This window comes from Canis lupus, chromosome 3 (genome assembly GCF_003254725.2).
Source record: "Canis lupus dingo isolate Sandy chromosome 3, ASM325472v2, whole genome shotgun sequence".
Classification (NCBI taxonomy): domain Eukaryota; kingdom Metazoa; phylum Chordata; class Mammalia; order Carnivora; family Canidae; genus Canis; species Canis lupus.
Genome location: NC_064245.1, coordinates 18,046,698 through 18,066,906, shown reverse-complemented (window position 1 = coordinate 18,066,906; position 20,209 = coordinate 18,046,698). Strand labels below are relative to the sequence as shown.

The 20,209-nt window shown below is 37.2% G+C and overlaps 1 protein-coding gene across 1 annotated transcript in view; it reads left to right on the top strand.

Annotated features, from left to right (window-relative positions):
* ADGRV1 (adhesion G protein-coupled receptor V1) overlaps nucleotides 1-20,209 on the top strand; it is a 517,368-nt gene that overhangs the window by 228,090 nt on the left and 269,069 nt on the right. Inside the window, exons 81-83 of the mRNA XM_025438360.3 lie at nucleotides 475-614; nucleotides 2,148-2,308; nucleotides 10,986-11,086. Coding sequence (XP_025294145.3) covers nucleotides 475-614; nucleotides 2,148-2,308; nucleotides 10,986-11,086 — 402 coding nt within the window. The remainder of the gene's footprint in view (nucleotides 1-474; nucleotides 615-2,147; nucleotides 2,309-10,985; nucleotides 11,087-20,209) is intronic.

The following is a 20,209-nucleotide window of genomic DNA, read 5'->3' as shown; positions in this document are numbered from 1 at the left end:
CTTAGCAGACACACTCCTCAGAATGCATTTACGTGATCAGATTTGTGGGAAGGACTACACATGGTGAGCTAATTATGAGACATGTCCCATCTTTATGGACTATTTGTAGAATGTATAGTCTCATATATATAGTTGGAAATATTTCCTTCACGTTTTATTGAGAAAAGCATATATAGTGGGGGAAGTAAAAAATGTAGCCTTCACTAATATCATATCATATTCCTCACTCCTGATGAAGTTGGACATGGAGTTAAAGGGAGCATCATCAGCTGAAGGCTGCTCAGGAACTGAAATAGAGGTAGAACGTTTGCAATGAAAAAACATACTCCCCGCATTCATAAGGAAACTAATAATATAAATAGTGGCGTTAAGCAAGTGACTAGAGTAACTAGGAATATGAATCAAAGTTCAGAATTCAGTCATGACATTTATTTTAAAATATCACCCATTTCTCTGTGTGTTGTGGCGCTGCAGGTACTATCTTTGAGTGTGAAAGGTCAGAGTTCACAGCCCCTGACTGACAACAATGAGGTCCTCTACAGGATTTATGCCGCTGAACCTAGGATTATTCCCCAGACGTCTCTGTGTCTCCTTTGGAATCAGGCTGCTGCAAGGTATTTAATAATTCTTTAAAATCAAATTGCAGTCCTTCCCTGTTCTATTACCATTGAGCCCAGCTTCTGTACCGAACAGAGAGGGTGACCTCAGGTGAAACTTGTGGAGTGGAGACAAATCTCTGCCATAAAGATGACAAAGCAGCATAGGAAGTGGCCTAGCATTGTGCAGGGAGCAAGTGCAGCCCAACAACCTAAATGTGTGTTTCGCACACTATTTACTTCTTTATTATTACTGCTTCCCTTGAACCTAGCATGACTTCTGCTCAAATCACATAACCTTCCTGTGGTTATTGGTTAATTTATTGGCAGGAAAGGAAATTTTCTTTGCCCCTTCCATCTGGCTTATGGTTCTGGCTCTGATGCTCTGTGTTTAGAGAGATTAGCAGGGATTTATAATTCTAGTCCACATATGGCTTGGAGTACATTTTGGAATTAAGCCATGCACAGGAATGGGAGAACAGAATGATTCTTCTGTAGAAGCTCATTGGCCTCACCTGGCCTCAGGTTTCTTAGCAGTTCTATCACCCGGAGCTCAGTTAATGCCGGAAGGTCAGGCGTTGCTTGCCCAGAGGGTAGAGGTTCCAAACCAGTCACTTGGTTCTGTTTATTTCTGACTTTCAGCTGCACAGACTAAAATTCTAAATACATTTAACAGCTTTGTTGGGTAACCAACTGTCCCCCCAAACAGCAAAATTCTGGTTAGTCTTTTTCTTTGTGAAAAAATAATTTTCAGCTGAAATTTTGCATGCCTGGTGACAGATCTTAAACTTAATACATAGGTACTGTGCCATCCTTAATCCATAACTCATAATGAATGTTTCAGACTTGAATCTGCAGTGAGGGTTAGGTTTTACGCCCTTAAAGGAAAGGATTCAAGATGCACTGAAAGGGAGGAGACCCCACCAGGGGTCACGGAAGAACGCTCAGAAGGCTTGGCACGTGACATGACGTTTGCTGTAATCATGACAGAGTTTTTATGTTAAAAGCCAGATCTTCTAGAAGAAACATTCAAAAGAACCCTAGAAAGCATTTATGTAATATATGTGGCTTCAAAAGAGAAAAACAAAAAAGATGAAGAAAGTAATGTGGAAAATCTTTTAAGGAACTTACGTGATTTGATATACAAGGAGTTGTGAAATGAGGAAGGGTAAAGAGGGTGTGTGTAGTGGCTCTGCCCATCCTTTGGTATTTTCGAATGTGAGGAAGGCATGCCTTCTGATGAAAACCTGGGGTGTATTTGCTTCAGATTAGGCACTAGCACTGCTCTGTTGAGAAGACCAGCTTCTCTGGTATCAGAAATGCTTTTGCAGGTTTGGTGAGTATTTAGGCTGCTTCTTAAGGTATCTTGTGGGACCTATTGTGTCATGTCTAGACAAGATGTTCCCTCCAGCATTTTTCCTTGAAAATTGGTCTGCTTGATGCTTGAGTAAAGAACACTTAAGTTCACCAAGTTATTTTTACCTTACAAGCCATCTCAGTACCTCACGTGTTGATTAAAGAGCATTAGTGACCATTGTGTTTTTGCCCTAGCTGGTCGTCTGACAGTCAGTTTTGCAAAGTGGTCGAGGACACTTCAGACTACGTGAAATGTGCCTGTTCGTACATGTCCATGTACGCAGTCTATGCCCAGACCGACAACTTGTCTTCATACAATGAAGCTTTTTTCTCTTCTGGATTTATATGTATCTCAGGTCAGTTGTGGCATTTTTACCTCAATAGTTTTGAACATTTATAAGAATGAAAGTCTGTTTTCCCATGTTTGCAAATGTACTGTAATTCATCAGTACTAGGAAAAGATAAACTTTACCATTGTCTTATTCATTACTTCATAGAGTGGATGTTTATAGAAGGCCAACTGCGTAGTGATATAATGAATAACGAGGATATAATAAAGGATACAGTATAATTATATAGTAAAGTATAATAAGGAAGAGACAGTTCAACTCATAAAATATAAAATACAGCGTGAGACAGAAGCTAGATAACAGGCAAAGGTAGAGTTAGTGTTGTGAGATAGAGGGCAGGTTCTCCAATAGAATGTTAGGATTGTCTGAGATAAGATATACAAAGCATTTTTTATATTCATTTAAAAAACCAAACATACAGTCTAGGAGTTCTAAATATACTCAACCACTGTGTTAAAAAATAAATTATCTCTTACCTTCTATATCTAGGCTCCATTTCTGGAAGAATGGGAACCCCAATTATATTAATGTCTGTCAAATTATTCACCTGTACCTTAATTTTTGAGAAGTATAAGACTATTCTCATTTGCTGTATTATGTAGGTGGGAGTCTGAGAATTCCTTAAACTGGTTTTCTGCTGCCTATACTCACTCGTTCCATGCTCTTAGTCATCTTTTACAATCCTCTGCTGCTTCTGTGAACAATGAGCTATACAGAGAACTGCGTCTAGGGTACCTCTGGACCCAGGTTGCCTGGGTTCAAATCTTGGTTCTGCCAGTGGCTAGGTGTGGGACCTGGAGCAAATTATTTAGTTTCTCTATGCCTCAGTTTCTCCACCCATAATAAATGATTTTAAATTGTATTATTATAACAGGGTGGTAAATGTACTAGCTCAGACATTTCCAGTATCCTGCTTTAATAATGTTTTGTCTGTAAATGTGATTATCGCTGCATTTGTGTCTTTTTTTATTTGATGTGCAAACATCCTCTCTAATAATCTTTATTATGAAACTTTTGTGGCAGTAGACACAAGTAATTAATTATTATTTTTTATCCTAGTTATTTAAAATCTTTTCACTGTAATTTCTTTTTATAAGATTATACGTTTCTCTTAATTTATCTTAATTTTAAACCTAACAGATTCAATAGCAAAAGTTAATACTTTATTTATTTATTTTTATTGGAGTTTGATTTGCCAACATATAGCATAACACCCAGTGCTCATCCCATCAAGTGCCCCCCTCAGTGCCCGTCACCCAATTAGTAATTTCTTATTCTTTATAGAATCTTTTATAAGGATAACCTTTCTTGCTTGATAGATTCTTCTTGGTCTACATAGTTCCAAAATCATATAAAGACATCATATTTTATTTCAATGCTAATATATTTACAAAAATCTCATAGACATAAATCCAAAAGGTAAAATGTTGCAGTAAAATCTAGGTATAATTTTATGTATTTCCATAGAGACATAAACCCAAGTGCTGCTGTGACTCACAAAAATCCCTTGGTTGTTCTAAATACTGAACATCAAAACAAAGTTTTAAAAACTAAAGAGATAATGTCTTGATTCTATAGAGGACTAGTAGGATTGAAACATATTTTCTTGGAAGAATTGTTAATGAATATATCTGTTTTGCAAAATCAACATGTAAATATCAGTATCTGCCTTTATTACTTTTAACTTAGAGTTACATTTCAAATACTGGGTTTATTCCACCTCCGTCCATGACATATTGTAGTGTACATTGCATGGTCTGTAGATTAGTAGGAGACATAAAGTCCTGTGTTTGTATCTCAGTTTCCACTCTCATGGGAAGATAATTGTCCATCCCTCTAATAGGCCTGAGGAGCTAGAGATGAGAATTTTATGTATCTTACATACACATTTCATTTATTTATTTATTTTTTATTTTAATAGGCTCCACACCCAATGTGGGGCTTGAACTCACAAATCTAAGACCAAGAGCTGCATGCTCTACTGACTAAGCCAGCCAGGCACCCCTTACATACACATTTTATAATTTATGTCAGATCACAACAAATGTCCATCTGAATTTGGAAGCAGTCTGACCAGCTCTTTTCATGAAAAGTGGCAATGTACAATTAGGCACAAAGTAAACCTTTTTATTTAAATCAGAACAGATTACGGTGTCTCCATTCCAGTTCTAGTTTATAGGTCTGGTTACTATACTAGAGCAGAACAACTAAAATGATCAAAGTATGTGAAATGGGCGTACAGGCCAAAAAGTTTAATTATTTCTCAGCTTAGAAAGATGAAATATGAGGGTATATCTGTGGCTTTTTATTTTTTAAAGATTTTATTTATTCATGAGAGACACGGAGAGAGGCAGAGACATAGCCAGAGGGGGAAGTAGGCTCCCTGCAGGGAGCCCAATACCGGACTTGATCCCAGGATCCCAGGATCATGCCCTGAGCCAAACAGACGCTCAACCACTGAGCCACCCAGGCGTCGTCCTTATCTCTGTGGCTTTTAAAATTGTAAACAAGTTTACCAAATTTTAAGAAATTAGACAAAGGTTATACTTTGAAGCTAAAAAGATAGAAAGAGAGGACAATTAAAACATAACTGTGCACTTGATATAACACTATAAAACTCACTGTCAAAAGTGACTTGAAAGAAATGCAACTTAAAATAACTTTAAATGATAATGCCACAATGTCATAATCTTACAGTGTAATTATTACAGAACCTATGCATGGTTTGAGGTACACAGTACTTTCTGGAGATATTGTCGAAGAAGCCTACCCTGCTTTCTGTAACTGTTGATATTATACTTAGACAATTGGGTTGGAACCAGAATGATTTTGACTTTCAGAACAATTCCTACAGCCTTATGATCTGAACAAGACCATGTAGCATTCCATAATCCATTTCAGTTTTAATATCAATATGTGAGCTTGGTCTTATGTGATGCACTTGCTGCACTTAGCACTTGCTGAGTCTCTTATGTTCTTTTAAGCTGAGATTTTAAAGATGGACCACAGACCTCACGTCTATTTCATTTGTTCTTTTTTTGTTTTCTTATGGTGAGAAATCATTTAACACAAAAGTCAAACTAAAGCTTTCCCTTTTAAGTGGCTGATGGCTTTATGTACTTGACAGATTACTAAGTGTATACATGTCAACACAATGTCAGTTTTACAGTTAGGTAACAGAAAATAATTGTCTATAAATTGCTAGATAATAAGACTTACAGGATAAATAAATCAGTACAATCCAAAGTCCTCTGAGTCTTGCTTATTCTTTTGTCCAAGGTTTATTAAACTGCAAGACTTCTAGTTATGACTTTTATGTTTTACAAGTTGAGATTCTGATAGTTTTTCCAGATGCCACCAATTCATTTCAAATTATTTTTTGAAAGTAAGAGATTTTTCTAAAATTTTTGTCACATTCTTCCAAAAATATCAGGTTTACACTGTAATCATTTTCCTAAAATAACCATTATGGTTATGGGGAAGGTATATCAAGACAGCTTCATTCTATCAAGGGGGAGAGTAATTATGAACATGAAAAATAGAAAAAAATATTAGAATTTTTTTTCAAACAAAGTCATTTGAAGAGATAACTGTGAGTAGTAAGTCAAAGAGCTTAGTTTTAATTCTGACATAGCATAAAAATGTTGGATTTCTCTGTACATGTTGGTGTATTATTTAGGATGCACTTGGCTGCAAGTAACAGAAGACAACTCCCATTTCTTAAACAAATCTAGTTCAGGGTTGATTCATTCAGTACCTTAGTGGCCCGACCCCCATCTCATTTTTCTGTCTTGCTCTCCTCAAAGATTTTGTTTTCTGTCTTGCCCCTACATGGTCTTGAGCTGGCTACAACTCTCAGCGTCACACGACGGCATCTTGGCTGCCAGAGGAAAGGCACTTACTTGGATCCTGTTTTAAGAGCAATGAAAACTTTCCTGAAAACCACCCAGAATGTTTTCCCATACATCTGTTTGCCTAGAATTATGTCCTCTGACCTTTCATAAACCAGTCCGTGTCCGAGAGAGGCTACGACTAGAAATACAGACACAAGCAGTAGTAGAGCAGCAAGCAACTACCTTTTTGAACATTGTGTCCCCATTGCTCAGCACAGCCACTGATGTGTAGTAGTTTCTCAATAACTAGCTGTTAAATTAATACATGAATGAATATACATTATTGATTGACATCCCCCAATAATTAGCTATTCTTGTGACTGTGTAAGTCAGTATCATGCTTTGAACTCCCAAACTATCTCATTTTAGCATTTTTTAATAAGAATTTTTCTGAAATACAGCATACTCTTTTTTTTTGTTTTGTTTTGTTTTGCTTTCACTCAGTATAGTTTAATACAGCACTCTCCCAATAGATCTTGCTGTAATGATCGAAATGTTCCATCCTGTCCAATGTGGTAGCTACTATCCACACCTCATTATTGACCCTTTGAAATATGACTGGAACAAGTGAGGAACTGAAGTTTTCATTCTATTTAATTTTAATTAATTAAAATGTAGATAGCCATGTGTGGCTGTTGAATCTTTCAGAGTCAACACTGATTCTCTGGAGGCTGGTCTCCCGGCAACCTCATCCCTCTGGAAGAAATCCTTCCCCCACCCAACACAGACCTTGTGTTCTCTAAGGTGATTCATATTGACTTATTTTCAGCAGAGAAAACTTTTCAGGTCCTGACAATTTTGTTTTCCTGTCTTTAGCTTATTATTATTTAGCAGTAACCAAGAGGCACCATGCTGAGAGGAGAGGTACAGAAATGTGGTAATCAATAGAGATGAGCAACAAAAAGTTCAAAAAAAGTTTAACAGTTACAGCTAGCATTAGGTGGGAAAATAGAAAAAAAGGAAGCTAATAACCTAATAACTGATTTAATAATATATAATGAGCATTTGGTTTGGTTGAGATTTATTTGTAGAGAAGACAGATACATAGGGAGGTACAAAAGTTACAAACATTTTACAGATATTTCATGGCAAAAAGTATGAATATTTGGTTAGTAGAGGGATAAACTGGTAATTTGGAAAGCATATCTGATTCTTAAGGAATGCCAATAGATAATTTTATTGGATATGCATATTCATATACAAACATTATGTATGTTTATACACATACAAATATTTAAATGTTGTATGGATAGTTAAGATCTTTGGTCCAGTTTGATGATAGCAAAAGAATCTAGAAGTTCCATAGAGTTTTTCTTATTTAAGTCAAAGATTATCCATGTTGTTTTGTTAAGGGTGATTTATCTTCCCCCTCACTTTCTAATGATACAGAAAAGTCATTTGTGTTAGTGAAATAATTGTTCTTTTTCAACTGAATCTGTAACCCACACTATATGTGGGGAAAAAAGTAAAGGGGAGGGCACCTGGGTGGTTCAGTCAGGGCAGTGTCCGACTCTTGATCTCACCTCAGGTCTTGATCTCAGGGTCATGAGATTGGGCCCTGCATTGGGCTCCATGCTGGGTGTAGAACCTACTTAAAAAAAAAAAAAAAAAAAAAGGAAAGGAAAATTATCCAGTCAGCTGCTTGTTGTTTCTACGTAATTGCCAACAAGTCAATTTTTTAAAAACTTTAGAGTACACCTTTACTGATAATACCTGAAGTTTTTATACTTTATTTTTATTTTATTTATTTATTTTGTAAAGATTTTATTTATTTATTCATGAGAGAGAGAGGAGGAGACACAGGCAGAGGGAGAAGCAGGCTGTATGCAGGGAGCCTGATGTGGAACTCAATCCGAGGTCTTCAGGATCAGGCCCTGGGCCGAAAGTGGCGCTAAACCACTGAGCCATCTGGGCTGCCCTATACTTTATTTTTTTAAAAAAACATTATAGTTATAACATTTTGTACCCTGTGATTTACATATTTATATTAAAGGAATTTAAACCAAAAAATGTATTGCTACTTAAAAAAAACAGACTTGTGGACTTAAATCACGTATGCTAAATGCAGCTATTTGATATCAGATAAGAAAATAAAAGAGGGGCGCTTGGGTGGCTCAGTTGATTAAGCAGCTGCCTTCAGGTCAGGTAATGATCCCAGGGTCCTGAGGTCAAGCCCCACATGGAGCTCTTTGCTCAGCAGGGAGTCTGCTTCTCCCTCTCCCTCTGTAAGTCAGTACATCTGCTGCTCCCCCTGCTTGTGCGTGCTCGCTCTCTCTCTCTGTCAAATAAATAAATAAAATCTTTAAGAAAACAGAAGTATTAGAAACTGAAATATTTATTTCTTAAATCTAAGGTATTCAGTATCCTTCCCAAGGCCAGTTGAGGCTAGGGAACAGACTGCTTGAGGTTTTTTAGCACCTTTTCCCCTAAGTAAAAAATGCATCCAGAGAACTATCATGCATTATAGTTATAGGCTAATAGAATCTAGCCCATTTTCCTGCCACTGCCTTTGAATCCAGGACCGCCACCAGGTGTCATGCTAGCATTTTAATTGAAGCTTATATACTTAATTAAATATTCTTGAGCTGGTCAAGTTTAACTGTACTAAATTTATCTTGTGAAATGTGACTATAATGGAGAATTACTAAGTTAAGGGAGAAGGCCTTGAATAAACTCTTCTTGTGAACTAGGAAAAAAAAAGTTGACTCATGTATATTTCTTTGTCCAGCACTAATTCCCTTGCCTCACATTGCTACCATCTACCATAATAAATGTACAGTAAAGCACATATTTGTGATCACATGGCCTATTGTGACAAAAATTTGCAAGGCCTTGCTTTTGAATCAGTATATCACACACACACACACACACACGCACACACACACGCACACACCTTAAACCTTGAGTTTAAACTAGCTTTGATCATCACAGGAAATTAAGTATAAGTTCTGGTAAGTTCACAGCATCAGCTTCAGTAATTTATTTATTTATTTTTTAAGGATTTTATTTATTTATTCATGAGAGATGCAGAGAGAGAAAGAGAGAGGGAAAGACATAGACAGCGGGAGAAGAAGGCTGCATGCAGGGAGCCCAAATATGGGACTCGACCCCGGGACTCTGGGATCATGCCCTGACCCAAAGGCAGACATGCAACCACTGAGCCACCCAGGTGTCCCAGCTTCAGTAATTTATATACTACCTAAGTAAAGGTACAAAGTCAGGCATGACTCTGCAGTTTCTCAATATTCTTTGTACCTGTGTGGGTGGATTTTGGAGGCAGCCCCAAGACCTGCACACCTGTCCCAGAACACCCTAGAGCAGCCTTCCTAAAAATGGATTACTTTAGATTTCTTGGCCAAATTTCTAGGCTAAAAGCCTTGACTAATGCAAAGACTCCCTTCCTGTGTGGAACTTCATCTAACTTACTAAAATCTAAACATACCGAAAGCCTTTCCCAAAAGGAGTTATGAGAGTCATTGTTGCAAAGAACATTAATCATAGACCCCATGTGGGCATTTTGCAAATGCCCAATCCACTTATGCCAAATGCAGTTTGTTCCGTAGCTTCAGAGAAGATAATGAAAAAGCAAATGTTGAATAAATGCAGTGTTTCCTGTTTGTTGTCAAGGAGGCTTTGATAAGTGAGGTGTAATACATATAAAGTACATGGCAAAGTAGCATATACATACCGATTGCTATGTTTTGATAATTCTTAGACAAAATAACTGTTAAGGAGGAGAGGGATTAAAAGGCTTTTAAAAGGCTTACATGAAAAAGCAAATGGGTTACCATTTGCAGCACATTTAAATTTTAGAACAGGAAATATTTTTAAAATGTGTATTTACTCAGGGTGCCTGCGTGGCACAGTTGGTTAAGTGGCCAACTCTTGATTTCAGCTCTGGTCATGATCTCAAGGTCGATCTCTGTGTCAAGCTCTGCACACAGTGTGGAGTCTGCTTGAAATCCTCTTTCCCTCTCTGTTCTCTCTCCTCTAAAAGAAATAAGTAAATCTTAAAAAATTAAAATATGTATACACTCCACATTTAAAACATGGTATTAAAAGAAATATATATGAATTGCAAGATAAAAGATTTGTGTTAGTGCTGAGTTTCTAATCATCGCCTTGAAGTAGCATAAAGAGGTGAATTCAAGTAGCTTTAAAGAAAATAAGAGTTTTCTTCACTCAGAAATGTAGATGCTTATTTTAAAAGTAATCTCAGGAGGAAAAACACATTTTGTTCCTGATTTTGGCACCCAGTAGCGTAAGGTAACTCATAAAATTCATAATTACCACTGTCGTAATTACATAACTATTCCTTCTAGATAAAAAGGGAGTAATTACCAAGCCTGAGTTTTGGTCGTACCATTCACAATTTTATGCCTAAAAAATCCTATTCACCTCCCTAAATATCTCTATTTAGCCAAGCCACCTGTTCTTAGAAAATTAGATTGGAATTTGATTCTTTTCTTAAAGAGTAAAACTTGTCTAATGGAAACACAGAAAGCCAGAAGCTTAATGAAATTATTAATTTGCTTAATATGGGTAGTCTTTTTACTAAGGAAATGAATATGTAGCTATTTGAAAATTAAAGTTGTCTTTTGGCTTTAGTTGACAACTGTGAAGATTTTCTATGTTGTGTAAAATGGAGTAGATTAAATTTGCAGTATAATCGTTTCCAGAGATACCATGCAAGACAGTATAGGCAGACTACAGGTGTTCCAAAGATTGTTGCTATACTACTGTTTGTTCATGGATTGTAAAATCACATGTGGACTTTTTTGTTCCTACAGGTCTTTGCCTGGCTGTTCTTTCCCATATCTTCTGTGCCAGATATTCCATGTTTGCAGCTAAACTTCTGACTCACATGATGGCTGCCTGCTTAGGTACACAGGTAGGAGAGCTCAGGAGCTTCTAACTTGCATAAGATGTTCATGTTTCTTCTTTGATGGTCCTTGAACTGCATGTATAAGTAAAGTTGAATCTCAACTTAGTTGAAGTAAGCTTGTTTAGTTTTGTAGCAGAGCAGGATGGAGAAGGACCGTGGTAAGAGGAAATGAGAATTTCAGGGCCTAAAAAGTGTATTTTGTAAATTAGAAGTAGCTTAATATCATCCCTTCCAAGAAAATAGCTGCTTCTTATCACGAAGCATTATATTCTCAACTCATATATGCTAAATATATTACTAATGTGTTATATGTATTAATATTAGCATATTTTTAAATCTGTTGGAATGAAATATGCTCTGTTACAAATCCTTTTAGATGGGGAGCATTAAGATGATATCTATTTTAAAATATCTGGATAATACACAGTTGACCCTAGAACATGGGATTTGGGGCACTGACTCCCCATTTAGTCAAAAATCTGCATATAACTTTTGAGTCCCCTAAAACTTAACTACTAATAATCTACTGATAACTGGAAGCCTTGCAGGTCACATAAACATTTGATTAGCATGTATTTTGTATGGTGTATGTATATTAAATACTGCATTTCTACACTAAAGCACGCTAGAGGAAACATAATATTATTTTTTTAAAAATCACAAGGAAAAAAAATCACAAGGAAAAGACATTTACAGTACTATACTGTACTTACCAAAAAAGATCCACATGTAAGTGGACCCGCATAGTTCAAAATCATACAGTTTGAGTCACCTGTATTTTGTTTTGTTTACTATATTAAAAAATACAATTTGGTAGAACATTCTTTTCTGAAAAACTACTCAGGTGTTAATTGAGGAAAATATAACATGAGAAACATATTCATTAGCATGAAATTTACATTTTAAAACACAGAGACAGATCAAAAGATGAGATTAGATGTCCTTTCTGTCCCTGAGGTCCTCATGGTGTAGAGCAGTAGAGATATATATAAATGTGATGAGCTTGAACTTAGACTATTTGCAAACTACCCTGTGAAGGTGGATGATGACTTCATTTATTTTTCTGTGAAGGTCCAGGAAGTCTTCATAGAGGAGATGATATCTGAGTTGGGACTTGAATGAGAAATTCTTGTAGTTTGTTGATAAGGGAAAGGTGAGCACAGATGTTTGTATAAGCAAAGGGGAAAAAGCATAATCACTTTGAAGGCTGTAATTATAGATCCAGACAGTAGGAACACACTATACAATATTATTGTTGAGAGAACTTTGTATTTATTTTACAAAGTAAAATCTTCCCTTTTCTAGGTAGTTGGGACCCTTCTGGAGTGCAAAAAATACTATTTCTTGATTGGGTCCTGCTGGTTACATGCATATGTTCAATTTATGTAAATTTATTGTGCTGTACGCTTAGGATTTGCATACCGTCTTTCAGAGTGCTAAAAGCATTTTATTGAAGTCTGAACAGAAGTTTTTAAAATAATACTAGTGGAGGAGCTGAAATATAAAATGGAAACCTACCTGAGATACTGGACTCCTGTTGACATTTTTTGTCCCAGGAGTGAAAATGGCACGTGTAAATTTCAGAACTTTATTTTTGAGGGAACAATTAAGTGCTGGATTCCAAGCAGAGGATTCCAGATTGCGTTTTTTAAAGTACCTATGAGCTATGGGAGGTAACAGCTGTTACCAAAAGGGGGCTTGCATTGAATTTGACAACGCTATTTATATTGCCTTGGTAACCTATCTTAGCTGTCTGATCTTGTCTTTGCTTCTTGTATGTAAGATCTTAGAAAACCCGCCTTCCATAATTAGAGTTTACTTGGCTGCATTCGCCACCCACTCTGGTGATTTTTTGGCAGCAGAATTTGTACAAGTCTTAATTATAGCACTGTAGAATTACAGACAACTCTTCAGTGTCCTAGCAGACAAATTTGCTCATGTCTAGGGATGTGAAAGAAGGACCCAGGATTTATATGTTGGGACATTGCCTTCTGATTCACATTGTACTTAACATTAATTTTAGAGGAGAAGGTTAGTCAAATCCATGTTTTTCAGTTTATTTTTAGAATAGATGAAGCAGTGTGGCATGAAATATTCTATAATGTGTGGCTTGTGACATGAAATAACTAAAAAATCATTTCCATAGTGTATTTTGGTAGGAGGAATTGGTATATTGTTGATAGAGAAAGTACTGTTTCTTCAAAATGGTGTACCTATCTACTATCTACTTTGATTTTTAAAATACCCTCTAAATTACAGAGAATGGTTATTTCCCTGAAAATCTTTTAGCAAAGGCTTTTTAAAATTCTCAGACTCTCCAAAAAAAGAAATGAAGCTAGCTACAGGAACTGGGGCCCGCCCTTTCTGCATTTTAAAATCGTGTTTATATCTCCAGTTAGGGAATCCGGCCAGTGGGGGTATTCCAGTTCCAACCTCAGATCTCTCATTTAAAATCCTCCATCAACGTTATGTTGACATCCCTGGAGTGTGAGTTTCCTCTTGAGAAATCTTCAGAAACACACTTTTGGCTCGTCATTTTTTGGCTACAAGAATGAAACTTCTCTAGCTGGCCCTAGAACGTTTGAGTTGCAATTACTCACAGGTCAGCCAAAAGCATTCAGTTTTAAATCTTTAGTGCTTACCTTAAATAGGTTGAAGGGCCTTTGTGGGAAAGGAAAGAATGGAAATGTGATCATCTCTGACTTCCTTTCAGAGCTTTGAGGGTCAATGAGCAGGGCAGTCCACAGTCAAGAAAAATGTGCTTCTGGCTTTACTTCTCTACTAGAAACCTATGTAAAAATGTATACTTATATTATATATACATATATCCATAATTTATTATAAAATATATGTAATCCATAAATGGGGGAAGTAGACAAAAATCCAAAGATTATCCTTGTTTTAAAAGTCAAAAGATTGGGATCCCTGGGTGGCGCAGCGGTTTGGCGCCTGCCTTTGGCCCAGGGCGCGATCCTGGAGACCTGGGATTGAATCCCATGTCGGGCTCCCGGTGCATGGAGCCTGCTTCTCCCTCTGCCTGTGTCTCTGCCTCTGTGTGTGTGTGTGTGTGTGACTATCATAAAAATAAAATAAAATAAAAGTCAAAAGATTCTGTTTTAATCTGAAGTTTGTCATTCTAGCATCTTTGAGAATTATTGATTATAAATTACCAGCAGGTGGCAGTAGAAGATTTTTTTTAATGTTTTTTTTTTCAGTCTAGCAAAAGTGGAGTTCAGGAGAAAACTTGAGAGATGTTTTTACAGCCCTTCTTTGGGCTAGAGACTATTCTTCTGCCACATAGCAAATGTACATTTGTGGCTTCTTACCATTGTTTTTTTTTACCCATTTTGTTCAGAATTATGCTAAGTAGACTTGTAGGCTTCTCTAAGAAAGCTTGTACATCACTAGCTTAAAATATATCTTTCTGTCATTTATCACTTTCAGTTAAATTCAGGAGTATAATGTCTTCCTCATTATATTTTTGCTGTGGATGACTTTTAATAAGTGTGCTATATATACAGAAATATGTGTTCATTGAAATATCACAGGTAGAAGTTTTGAGATAAGATCTGTATTTTCAGTATTGCTTATTTTCAAAAGTATGTATTTTTCTTCAGTGCCAAGTTAATACTTCTCACTTACCCAGGAGAAAATTGCTAAAGGACAAGAAATTGTGAGACCACTCCAAGTATGAAGTGAAAAACAGCAAACAAATTTTCATGGCATTGGGTGATATTTCTCGGAAAAACATCTAATTATATCTTTGGAATTTTTATCTTAGAATCACATTGCCAACTCATGTGTGCCCTGATAAGGCTGGTAAACAGCTAGGACAAAGAACAAGTTTGCAGTTCAGGGTTCTTAGTTCTGGGGGTTCTGTTAGGAAAAGCAATTCTCCAAATCTAAAAAAAGAACAGAAGTTTTCTCATAGAAATCATGGTGATAAGATAGAACTGCATTTACCCTGGTTGGTAAACTTAACAGAGGGAAATATTTGGGGGTTTTTTTCCCTCTGTTTTTTGTTTGTTTATATGGCTTAAGCACAGATTTTGAAACTGAAGGGTAAATTTATCTAGAAAAAAAAAATGGATGTGAAAATGACTAAATTGGCCAGACAGGCTGTACATTATCTGAATTCAGAAGACACTAAATATCTGAGAATTTTAAATACTTAAATTTAAGTTTTTGGTGGCCATGGGATGTGCAGGAGTTTTAACTATCTAAGCCTTCTCCTCAATAAAGGACAAGGGAATTGCCCTTAAAATTCAGAAGATTGTTCTTTGGTACTTAGCTGAAGTCGGCCTATCCTTGTTTGTCCAGTATTATTCTGCAACATCTGGGGGTGTCTTTCTCCCATGTCCTGTTGTTTCCCAGGGAGAATGCTGCTCACATATTCCTGTCAGCAGGTTCTGCTTTAATCTACCGCCAGTGTCATTTTACTTTGAATATCTAGCATCTTTGAGACTCAGAATCATTGCATGAAGCCAGAAGCCATGTGTAACCTCTCAAATACAGGCTCCTTCTGGCTACTGCAGACCCCGGGTTCTCTCCGGGCTGCTTGCACTATTTTGTTGAGACCACCAGCTCGGAAAAGTCCTTGTGTGTGTACTCCAAAAACATGTATCTAACAAGTATGTTTTTATCACTCAAAGCAGCGCGAGACAGAAATGGTCAACTAATCAGAACACTGGTTGGAAGTTTTGGTCAATCACTCGGTCACCAGGGTATCCTATGTTATTCCTGCTTTCGTTACTAAAGGAAAGTGTGTAAGAGTTTAAGTACAAGGGTCAGAACTAGATCTTGTTTTGAGGATTGGGTACTTGAGAAACACAAAGGGTCATTGTTCAGTAGAACATTTATGATTTTGTGTTAGTGCATATGTAAATAGATTTAAAAAGTGTTTCTTACACTTCCGTGTTGGCATCCTACTAAAATTCGGATACTGAACCCAGTAGGTCTCTGGCGGGTTTCTGGTCAGGGCTTGCTAGAAGGTTAGGTTGACCATGTTATGACCCAAGCACATTTCTGGTTGTTGCTATTGCTGCCTCTCCTGCCGTTGCTGTTACCATTACTAAACACACACTGTCAACCTATTTTCCCTACTATGAAAAAGTATTTAAGAACTGCCGTTAATTAAATTTTTACTTTCATTTAAAGTGCCATTGTCTTTGAAACTACTAACAAACATTTGTCTTGCCTTCTTGAAGGAAAGACTTCTGCTGTTGCTCTTTTCTTGTTTAATTCCCCTTCCCTGCTCCCCGCCCCCGCCCCCTCCTCCAATCTCTAGGTTACTAAGAAAAGGAAAGGTACTTAGACAAGCAAACTTATGTACAACTCAAAGTGCAGACTAGGCTTTTATTTCGGTCTTTCTCATAGCATTTCATAGTTGGAAGAATTTCTCAGTGTTGTTTTTGGACATAAAATAAGCCACTAGAAAGAAAGTGTAGCCAGCCCCTCCCCAATTCCTTCTTTCCTCTAAAGAGCTTGAGAGTGCCCCCACTTAAATGGTATTAAGTATGGAAGCCTTCTATTTCTGTCTTTTGTACAAAAACATTCTGTTTTTAATTGTGCCTTTTCTTCACGTAGAGATTAATTTGGTGAACAAGAATGAAGAGTGTTCTGCACACACATATGAATATGCATTTAAGTTGAATTGACTAATCTGTTTGTGTCTTAATGGCCAAAATAGTATCACATTCATGACTGGGTTCAGTTGTCCAGTAGTGAAATCAAAACGAATCAAAATTTGAGCAAATCTTACTTATCACAGGTGAGGAGCATCATACATCCATAAACTCAACCACTTTGAACTCATCTACCATATACACAGTTTTGAGATTATGCAATGGGAAATTCCAGGCAAGATATGCACACAGGAAGTATGTAAATAAAAGTCTAAAACAGTAACCTCGTTGTAAGAACCAAGTATGTACATAGATCTCTTCTCTAGTGTACTATATAGAACTCCATAAGCTGTGAACAGGGGGCCTCAGTTTGAAAGTCTTCATGGAGCAAATGGAATCGACCTGGTTGTTTTAGAATGTGGCACATTCTAGGAAGGGGGATAGATAACAGTGAGAATAAAAGCACGGAGGTTGTAATGGACCTGGGGAATTCCACTTACCTGAGGCCTGCCCCTGTGCATGAAGAAATAGATCCGCCGAGTACAGGTGAGGCCGTTTCAAATTGCCTGAGAACCGTGGGGAGTCACCGATGGAGTCAGTCCAAAAAGGTGCAGTATGAAAGGGGTGTTTTTAAGGATTAATCTGGCAATTAGGGATTAAATGAAAAATGGATTAAAGTAGACGAGAGGCTGGAATTAGGGAGATGAGTTTAGAGAAGCTGGGTAGGGCAGCTTTTACCATTATCTGCTTGGGATGGGTTGTGAGCTTGGACAATGGTAGAGGTAATGAGAATCCAAAGGATGAAATAAGAACTAATAATAATAATAAAAAAAAAAACAGCCTGTTTTGCTTTATGAAAACTTTCGAATTTCACTTCTGTCTTTAAAGCAGTAAAATTTAATTTAATAAATACTATTGCAAATTTAATTGCAAATTTAATTTAATAAATACTATATAATACTTACTGAGTATCATATGAGGTAAGGATTATGATGTAGGGACTGATATCACTCCTGTTTTATGGATGAGGCAGTAAAGGCATAGAGACTGTAAGTTGCTTGCCCTGAGTCACACAGCTGTAAGTGCAGAACCAGCAGTTGAGCACAAGCAGCCACGGTCCAGTCCTTGCCTTTAACTACTATGCATACTGCCTCATAAATCAGGAATTAATGCGGTTAACTCTATCATAAAGAAGGTAGATGGTTTTTTAAGGTGCCTGCGAAACTGGTGGTTGCATTTGACTTAAATAGAAAAGGCAGAAAAGGTTAGGATACATTGCAGTTTGCAACCTTAGGGGTTGAAGATTTCTATAGCAAATTTCAGCTAGTGGCTTAGGTGTTACTTACATAAATGTGGAGGTCTTGACACTGTAAAATAGGTTCTCTGAGACAGGTTGTGTAGAGAACCTGTGAGTTTAGAATGCACAAAGCTGAGGTCACTTATGGCACCAAGCTAAGTTATATATATGTATTGCCTCATTGTTATAACAACCAGATGAGCCGGGACCTGCCATCATTCCTATTTTACAGATGGAAAAATGAGACTAAGTTCCATTACCTGTCTTAACCTTCATTGGTAGAATGTGGCAGCTGGAAGAAAGCTTCAAACGCAAACTCGAGGCAGTCTGGCTTCGAAACTCACGTGTTTAAAACACTGTGCCATGTGGAACGAGAAGGATCATTAGATGCAGATGATTAAAGCACAGTTAAAGTTTCTGAAGCCAAGGAAGGGCAAAAGGTTTCAAATGGAAGGACTGAGCATCAGTGGGAGGTTAGTCTTCACATTTGGCAAGAACAAGGTCACTGGAAACTTGGAGAGAGATGATGAATGAGACATAAAAGGTTAGGGAGGAAAGGGGTGGGGAAGAAATTGGGAGTGGCTGATTCAGACTGCACCTGAGAGAAGTTTGGCAGTGAAGGAAGGAGACAGTGGGCCTGGGAAGGGGAGCAGCTCAGGTGCCTCTGATCATAAAGACTTGCTTGAAGGGAAGGTGGACCCTGGGGCTACCAGCTACCATCGGCCAAAAGGGCAGAGTTCCCCATCTCCCCATTGGTATTTTCCTCTTTTGAAAGAGAGCTTTAAAAAAAAAAAAAAAAAAAGATTTTATTTATTAATTCATGAGACACACACACACACACACACACACAGACAGAGAGAGAGAGACAGGGGCAGAGACACAGGCAGAGGGAGAAGCAGGCTCCATGCAGGGAGCCTGACATGGGACTCGATCCTGGGTCTCTAGGATCACTCCCTGGCCAAAGGTGGTGTTAAACCACTGAGCCACCCGGGCTGCCCTGAAAGAGAGTTTTTATAGAAAATTGATGAACGGGTAATAAGATCAAATGCATTTCTCTTTGGTCCCTGTTTTTATTTATACTTTTTGATTGCATGGAAATGTTTTTATGCAAGTGATACCCTGCTAGTGTGCTTAGTCTTATCATGTTACATCTAGAAGATTAGAGCTATAGTTGGTCCCCTTCCCCATTTCTTCGATCCAAATTTCTTTGATGACTTTATATGTGAATCTGCAGTTAAGTAAATTTGTAGCTAGTGATTATCAAATAATTTTATAGTCTTTTCTGCAACCAGAAGTATTATGGTATTCACAAGTTACGTGCTTTGAAGGGTTAAAATGATACTGGTATTCAGAGAGATGGAAACTTGAATATTAATCCAAGTATTGAATTCCAGAAGAAATGATGTATTTTATTTTTGCTTTCTTCTTGAGTACACATTTTCTTTATTTATCCAATTTTTCACTCTTAATACTTTAATAAAGAAATCCAGCCTTTTTTTTAGCATGCTTTCAAAATTCAGCTCAACCATAAGCTGTTCTCACTAAATTGAAAATAAGTGGACGCTGAAGATACAAAAATAGTATCACAGTCACACTACTGGGAAATTCAAACTTTCCCAAGTGCTGAAGTAGCAAAGCAACAGAAAGAGTGAGTAATATTCTGAATGAGGCTACAGTGACATTATCATGTTTGCAACATGGCTTTTGTTACTAGGAAAATTTGTGAGGCAAATCCAGACTTTACCAGAAAATACCGGTTTGGAATCTTCTATTACAGCCTCAGAAACATAAACTATCCTTGACTTTTAAAAGACTACTTTTGATGTCCCTAACTAGGAAAAATCAGGATCTGAGAAAAATTGTTTTCATGAATATTTAATGATAGCTTTAAAGAACTTTAAGTAACAAATATGGAGTTTAGGGGGAAGAGACCTAGTTTTGGAATTAAAAGGATAAATGGAATAATATCCTTGAGCTGTATAAAAAAAAAAAGTCTTTGGAAAAATAAGAATGCCTGCCCTGTGGAGTTGTTAAAAGGATAATAGATGGTGTTCAAAGAGCTTGAAACACAAGACCCAGAGAACAAGGGAACAAAGGAGGAAAGCGAGGTTGATTCCTGCTGCCTGCCGCACAGCATTCAAGAGGCTCTTTGGATTCTGCTCTGAGTTGAACACTTCCTAATTCCTTCTGGAGCACAGAGCCTGGCTT